Source organism: Gigantopelta aegis, chromosome 10 (genome assembly GCF_016097555.1).
Source record: "Gigantopelta aegis isolate Gae_Host chromosome 10, Gae_host_genome, whole genome shotgun sequence".
Classification (NCBI taxonomy): domain Eukaryota; kingdom Metazoa; phylum Mollusca; class Gastropoda; order Neomphalida; family Peltospiridae; genus Gigantopelta; species Gigantopelta aegis.
Genome location: NC_054708.1, coordinates 80,566,487 through 80,575,084, shown reverse-complemented (window position 1 = coordinate 80,575,084; position 8,598 = coordinate 80,566,487). Strand labels below are relative to the sequence as shown.

The 8,598-nt window shown below is 39.1% G+C and overlaps 1 protein-coding gene across 1 annotated transcript; it reads left to right on the top strand.

Annotated features, from left to right (window-relative positions):
• The first annotated feature begins 3,755 nt into the window (after nucleotides 1-3,755).
• LOC121384432 (actin, adductor muscle) lies at nucleotides 3,756-8,298 on the top strand. Its single transcript, XM_041514826.1, has 2 exons — nucleotides 3,756-3,989; nucleotides 6,774-8,298. The coding sequence occupies exons 1-2, from the start codon at nucleotides 3,864-3,866 to the stop codon at nucleotides 7,776-7,778; spliced, it is 1,131 nt and encodes a 376-aa protein (XP_041370760.1). The 5' UTR covers nucleotides 3,756-3,863; the 3' UTR covers nucleotides 7,779-8,298.
• Nucleotides 8,299-8,598: the final 300 nt, after the last annotated feature.

Here is an 8,598-nt window from a genome sequence, read left to right as displayed (position 1 = left end):
TGAGCCACACAATCCCACTTAAGTGTAATGAGAGCTGTTAAAATAGTGTATTGCTACATTGTACCGTCCGAATGAGCCACACAATCCCACTTAAGTGTAATGAGAGCTGTTAAAATAGTGTATTGCTACATTGTACCGTCCGAATGAGCCACACAATCCCACTTGAAGTGTAATGAGTGCTGTTAAAATAGTGTATTTGCTACATTGTACCGTCCGCATGTGCCACACAATCCCACTTAAGTGTAATGAGTGCTGTTAAAATAGTGTATTGCTACATTGTACCGTCCGAATGAGCCACACAATCCCACTTGAAGTGTAATGAGAGCTGTTAAAATAGTGTATTGCTACATTGTACCGTCCGAATGAGCCACACAATCCCACTTGAAGTGTAATGAGTGCTGTTAAAATAGTGTATTGTATTTTGTTCTTGAATATAGCATCGCTTAAACACACACATTCAAAACTTCATATTATAATAATGTTTTAGGAAGGAATATTTTACCGAAAGAATTTCAAATTTGATGTAATTTGCATATCACTAATACTGTATCACTTGCTTCCCTTTAAATTAGGATTCAGCATATTAGTACCTCTTAACGTTCTATAATATTAAATGCCATTCTTTCTGCAGATGTGCACATCCTCTTCGCCTATCTGCTGTACGTACGAACGAAGGAATGATCTAATGAATTAATGAAACTGTGCTTGTATGTTGTTGTATATGTTGTTTTGGTTAATTTTGTTTCGAAAAATATTGATCATTCTTTGGAGCTTTACAATTAAGCTGCATGGAGTATGTAGCCTTAGTCTAGCGCTGTTGTACGTAGCTTAGCAAATATTTAAACAACATTATTTTATATATCGCTACGTATTCGTAAATCAGTTAATGGAAACTATCGATAACAAGTCGGATATAACGATTCTATAGCTTACTGAATAGTGTATAGTTCGGGACAAAGTAAATGTATATTTTTAGGCAATATTTTGTTACGCTAATTTTAATTCAATTCAATTCAATGTATTGCCCAATACCATTTCATTTATTTCAACTTATTTTTCATGCTTATAATCCAATTAAGGTTCAAGCACGCTATCCTGCGCACACACATCAGCTATCTGGGCTGTCTGTCTGTTAGTGGTTAGTGAGAGAGAAGAGGGTGTAGTGCCCTTACACCTATCAACTGAGTCGTCACAACTCGCTCTGGGTGGAAGCCGGCACCCTGTACCTACCCGCCTTATGTCCGATGGCTTAACTAGGACACCAAACAATCTCGTGTCGGCAAACAGAGATAAGAATTATAGAATTTAAGCTAATTAGCAGGTTTACTGTCGTGCGAGAAAGGCATGGAGGTTTCGGGAGTTCGAATGACATCTCACCCAACCTCACCGCCCGCTTAGGCTAAAACATATTTTTTATATACCATGCAACATTAGGTTATTCATGTAGGGACTCTGAGAAAATTTAGACACAAGGGTCCGCTAGATTTGTATTCGACACACCCCAGCCCCGAATCCACGCTACGTCCCTGGTGCGAGTCTTCCTTTAAAACGCCCTTTTATTAACATGAGGCATGTCATTAAGCGTAGTAGCGGAACTATAATACCAGCAGTTATTGAAAGTGACTAATCGAGGTAATCATGGCAGTGCCTGGTCTGGTAATGCACTATTATTGTTGGACGTGATTATTAGTTAACTACGAGGCCCTGGGTCTCGTTAGTCTGGTGTGAGACCACTTGGAGAGTGGCAATGTCGCCACTGCCGAGTAGCTGGAACGCCAGCTGTTTAAACGCTTTACCCAAAACAGCTGTGGTTTAAATAGAGGCGTCATTATGGACGCATACTCACAATAATGAAGGGTAATTCACGACGTTAGCATACGATTGACCGTCGACCTGTCGTAGATAATTAGCTGAGATTTGTAAACATTGTACCTTGATAAATAAATGAATGAATGAATGAATGAATGAATGGTTGAATGTCGTAGATAATTAGCTGAGCTTTGTAAACATTGTGCCTTGATAAATAAATAAATAAATAATGAATGAATGAATGAATGAATGAATGAATGAATGAATGAATGAATGGTTGAATATCACCCCAGCACACTAAAATATATAGGCTAATGGGTGTTAAACAATGGTAAATATATTAATGAATCGGTGATAACCATAAATATAAAAGTTCTAAAGTTAAATTAAAACACAATGTAAAGAATCGTACAAAAATATAAATAAGGCTTTGATTTTGTACGCAGTGGTAAAATAAAGTTACTATAACATAATATTTAGTACTTAAATTTACGAGGACGTTGAAATATATGATATTTTCAGTTTGACCTCTTTGACACACACATATATTTTAAATTTATTTTAAATAAAAACTTGATACAAAACACCATTGATATATTGTTTTGTATAATAAATATTGATAGGCATGCATGCCTGTGTGTGTGGTTGTGCGTGGTTGCGTCTCTCTCTCTCTCTCTCTCTCTCTCTCTCTCTCTCTCTCTCTCTCTCTCTCTCTATATATATATATATATATATATATATATATATATATATATAAAGTCTTGAAAGTAGACTTTAAAAGTCTTGTATATAACATTAAAATATAACAGAAAAGAACTATACATTACATCGGTGTATTCAATACGCATATTACAGTGTGTACGTGCATGGCATATTTAAACTGCCCATTCTCCAAATGCGAACAATAGCATATGAATATTTATATAAGTTTTGAGGCAGACACTCTTAGTCTCTACTGTTATGTGTGACCACATTTTAAAGAATATAAATATAGGCTCCAGAAGACGACATCGATGGTGCAGGCGCGTAGGAACCAGGAAGGGTGGCTTTGAGGAGGGGGAGTAGTGAGCGGGCGCTGTGCATTCCCCAACTCAAGGACGAAGATGGGGTTTTTTTTTGTCCTACTCTAGTTAAATATAAAAAGTTGGTTTGTGCCTTATCCAACCCTCACTAGAAACTGTGCTTACACACACACACCCACCCACCCACACACACACACACACACACACACACACACACCAGTAACGGATCCAGAAAATCCATTTAGGGGGGCCCTAATGACATGAGTCAGAATGCCAATGGAACTTTGGGGGTGGTTTGGAGGAGATCGTAAAAAAAATGAAAATGAATATATAATAAAATTATAACTGTCGCAAAATTTAGGGGGCAGGCCCCTGGGGCCCCCTAGATCCGCCTCTGCACACACACGGACACACGCACACACACTTTAGATATCGTTCCTCCAAGCCTGTGGTGGGGGTGTCAACTTTATAGTAATTTAATTTCCAACTGCAGGGGAAGTGCAATATATATTTATAACGGGAGTGGGGAGATTGTGGAGGGGGCAGTACCCGCCAGTTGCCTCCCCCGTTTCCAACGCCCATGACAAAGGAACTGATTACATAATATCTCGACCACTGCGAGGGTGTGTTCCTCGGCCGAATCGTTACGCGCCATTCATTAGCCGAGGTGTCCAGTTCAGGGATATTTTATTGCTAAGCAACGAGTAGACGACTCGATTTCTGGACCACTAATCGGGAACGTTTATAAAGTTATATTGGGTCACAGCGGCAAGACGGCGAAGCGGCAAAATGGGGGTTGGGCATGGCCTTACCATATATGCGTGCCATCGTTCTCCTTATATGGGCAAGGTTCCTGTAGAGCCGAAGCGTTTTCTCGGAAAATCTGTACGCTCGAGTTAAATATAAGACATCGACTGGCGCCCGGTCTACCACTCGCTCCATCACTGCGCTTCCAACACACCGGCGTAGACTAACCCATACCAATAAGTTTTTGTGTTTTTACTGTTGGATTTTTACTCTTAACACTTCAACATGTGCGACGACGAGGTTGCTGCTCTTGTCGTAGACAACGGCTCCGGCATGTGCAAGGCCGGGTTCGCCGGAGACGACGCTCCACGTGCTGTATTTCCGTCAATCGTCGGACGCCCAAGACATCAGGTAAGCTAATTGCTTTAATTGTAATTACATACTGTAGTATTAGGCATATTTATGACAGACACACAGACAGACAGATATTTTATTTAAGTCTCACTCAGTATAGAACTAAAAATGCAAAAATATGCCATTAAAACGTACATATATTATACAGACTATTCTTTATAGAGTAAGAGTTACGAGAGACTATATTTATTTTCACAGAAGCATGCGCAAATTTAAAAGCTTATAAATGCCAAAATTGTTAGTATATGTGAATTATATTCAAAAATATATCTATCCTAATAAATGTTAATGTAATATTTATGACAGACAGGCATTTTATTTAAGTCTCACCCAGTATAAAACTAAAAAATACAAAAATATACCATTAAAACATACACATATTATACAAGCTACTCTTTATATACGAGTCTCTTGTTGAGATACTATAATTATATTTATGTGTTCAAAGAAGCATGCGCAACTTTAAAAGCTTATAAATGCCAGAATTGTTAGTATATGTGTATTATATTCACAAATATATTTATCTTAATAAATGTTCATGTAATTGTGTCAAAGCATGAATTGTTTTAGAATATACGAGTCATGGTGTTAACAGGATGTGGATGCTAATTTAAAATTATCAACTCATAACATATCTTGTGACTCTCTGGATTTTCAGACCATCTTACGATTAAAACCAATCTTATTCTGTCCTTTTGTTTTCATTGCTCTTAACTTTGAAATAGTTAATATAATAATACACTTTATTGCAAGACACATTACATAGTAATCGAGTATTCATGACATATCTGATTACTTGCTCTAGTATATCTGATTACTTACTGTAGTAAATCAGACTTACAATTTTGAATCTGTTACTATTTCCACAATAATTAATCATTTGACAATTTTCACTAAAGGTATCAAATATCAATGTAGTAATAGGTGTTAAATATCTTTTTTATTGGGGGTGTCTCATATAATAAGGACTAGTCTCTTGAATACTGCTGATGTTTTTATTTTCTGTCTGAGAAATAACTGTATAGGCTATAGCTGCAATCCAGCCTTAAGACGTGCCTGCATGCAATACAAAATTATTAATTAATATTCATGTTTCTCAAGATTCCATCCTATTGGTCTGTGCTTCACGTTTATTTATTGGCAAATGAGATAAATGAATTATCACATGGAGTCATATTTACTGATAGATGATTGTAAACAATTTTCACTGTTTTATTTCTCAAATTGGAAAGACGAATGTTTTTATGTTGCCATTAATTTCCCTTGTCATTTTTCTCCCATACGTACATTTATTTGTTTCGAGGTGGATGTAGTAGGAAATTTTTAATACTAATATCTAGATCGAAATGTTAATGTTTCTTGAACATTTTCTCCAGTATCTACCACTAAACCCTCAAATCAGCGGTATGTACTAATAGTTTGTCCCCAAATTTGTTCATTTCGACTGCAATTGAAAAACAAAATCCAAAGGAGACCATAGTAACAATGGTATTTTTTAGCTAATAATTAATTTTTCGCATTCTTTGTGTTAAGATAAAAAAGAAACAATAGAATGGCTTCTAAATACCAATAATATGAAACACCAAGGAATATTTCTCGTACAGTTCAAACGATAGTAAGTTTGAATATATTCCTTTGTCTGCGGCTTCCAAAAATGGCGCCACTTTTAGCCCCCATGCTGCCAGGCAGGCCCATCGGTGCCGGTAGCCAAATATGGATATGTTACTCTCTCGCGTGTAGTCGTGACATCACTTCGTCACGTGACTCATTCTGATGAACGGCTGTGCTCCAGGGTGTGGGAATTCTACTCTGCAACCGGTTTAATTGTCTTGAGTTACCCTTATCACATTTCCCTTGTCGGTTTCGCCGGATTGGCCATGTGGTAGTTATACGGATTTACTTTATACTGGAACACATGTGCTGACATGTGCATGCCATCGCAACATGAAACCATGTTAGGTCGGAGGTTGAGGCCAAAGGGCGGTCGATCGCCTATCCGTCCGCCCCGCCCCCTCCCATCCCTCCCCATTCCCCTAATGAATAGTTGTAAAAATATTTATTCTTCTCTCACTTGTTCAGATGGTATTTTGCAGATATGATTTGCATATTACCTGGTTGTTGTTTTTAATCATACATTTTGTATTTAATTTAAATAAGTTTAAGTACTCTGTGATTTACAAATAAAAAGTAAATAATGCCAAATGGCGAAACCCCACATAGGTCTTGGGACATTTATAGATGTTGCATAATTCTGTTGGGGGTTTTAGAAGTTTAAAGCATAGACATCTCAGTGTTTAATATCTGAGTAATATAATAAATACTACTTATGTTAATAGCAAGTTAATTAATCACTTTATATTAGCAATACAAGGTTTTAGAACAAATTAAATTTACTTTAGTTTAATTTATATTAAATTACTTTTATTTATAATTTAATTCGTACATTGAAAACGTTATATTAGATTCCTACAGTGTGTACTTCGACATGATTCGAAAATCACGATTATAAATAACGGTTTGAAATTCAATTAATGAGCTAATGCGTTAATTATTTAGATTATTTCAAATGTATACCTTCACTTTGTCTGGGCAAAACGTTTCAAAGTATGGGGTTTTTGGGGGGTTTTTTTTCCCCCAATTAATACGTTTTTGTTACTCTCCCCCCACCCTCATAATGTTCGTCTGAAAAATATGTAATAGTTATGAATTCTATTTTTATTTTGACGTACACATCTATTATTTTTACATTTTACTTATTATTTAGTTGTTTGTGTTTTCCAGGGTGTCATGGTTGGTATGGGTCAGAAAGACAGCTACGTTGGAGATGAAGCCCAGTCCAAGAGAGGTATTCTCACCCTGAAGTACCCCATCGAGCACGGCATCGTCACCAACTGGGACGACATGGAGAAGATCTGGCATCACACCTTCTACAACGAGTTGAGAGTTGCCCCCGAGGAGCACCCAGTCCTGCTCACAGAGGCTCCCCTCAACCCCAAGGCCAACAGGGAGAAGATGACCCAGATCATGTTCGAGACCTTCAACGCTCCCGCCATGTACGTCGCCATCCAGGCTGTTCTGTCCCTGTACGCCTCCGGTCGTACCACCGGCATCGTGCTCGACTCCGGAGACGGCGTCACCCACACCGTCCCCATCTATGAGGGTTACGCCCTGCCCCACGCCATCCTCCGTCTGGACTTGGCTGGCCGAGATCTGACGGACTACCTCATGAAGATCCTCACCGAGCGCGGCTACTCCTTCACGACGACCGCCGAGCGAGAAATCGTCCGAGACATCAAGGAGAAGCTCTGCTACGTGGCACTCGACTTCGAGCAGGAGATGGCCACCGCCGCCTCATCCTCCTCCCTCGAGAAGAGCTACGAGCTGCCCGACGGTCAGGTCATCACCATCGGCAACGAGAGGTTCAGGGATCCCGAATCACTGTTCCAGCCATCCTTCCTGGGTATGGAGTCCGCCGGCATCCACGAGACGACGTACAATTCCATCATGAAGTGCGACGTCGACATCCGTAAGGATCTGTACGCCAACACCGTCCTGTCCGGAGGCACCACCATGTTCCCGGGTATCGCCGACAGGATGCAGAAGGAGATCACCTCCCTGGCTCCCAGCACCATGAAGATCAAGATCATCGCGCCACCAGAGAGGAAGTACTCCGTCTGGATCGGCGGCTCCATCCTGGCTTCCCTGTCCACCTTCCAGCAGATGTGGATCAGCAAGCAGGAGTACGATGAGTCCGGCCCATCCATCGTGCACCGCAAGTGCTTCTAAGCGACACGCGATCCTTCTAGGACTGATACTCTACCTAACTAAATGTCATGACAGGCTGTCTGGATGTTGAGTGCTTGAATGCCATAGCAACCGTGACTTTGGGGACAATTCTTTTGCCCTTGGTCTACAAAAACAAAAAACAAAACAAAAACTTTCGGGACAAAGATCTAACTAGAATGGTACCTGTTTCTGGAATTTTTTTTCTTCTATATTTTTTCTTCGCTGTTGTTGTACAGAACGCAATGACTGTTAATATTTTTTGTCTTTCAAAGAATGGGATAGATTGGGAAATGTTACAAGACAATCTCAGGACGCTGTCACCTTAATACCATTGTAAATTATTGTACGGTGCCGGGGGATTGACATACACCTCCCCTCGGGGAGTTTCCACTCTTGAATGATGTATATGTCATATTGTGATTGGGGACAAACCCATATTGAAATACTATACACTGCCAACCTTTAACTTGTAAAATACGTAGACCTTCGACCGGCGCAAATAAAAAAATGTTTGAAGGGATTCTATTTTGTATGTTTTTCTATCTTTCATCATAAGCATGATATATATGTTGTTGAGCATGCAGTTTGCATGTTAATATTAAAGATATTTTTAATGAACTACGTTTTATTATTTCAAACTGTTTTATCCTGACCTGATATGGTTGACATATTTTGTAACCTAAATTAACTTCACTTATAATTGGTTTGGGGTGGATTGACACTCCTGTTTGCGGTTCTTGAGGCAACAGATGTAGTTTAAACAAATGATTACAGTAGACAAATCTTGACGGTAAATGTAGGTTTACATGACACGATTTGT

What these genes read in the sequence shown, in the direction of transcription:
- LOC121384432 (XM_041514826.1), top strand. Translation starts at nt 3,864, where the DNA reads ATGTGCGACGACGAGGTTGCTGCTCTTGTCGTAGACAACGGCTCCGGC. An exon ending in TCGGACGCCCAAGACATCAG is followed by an intron (nt 3,990 to 6,773) that starts GTAAGCTAATTG and finishes TGTGTTTTCCAG; the next exon opens with GGTGTCATGGTTGGTATGGG.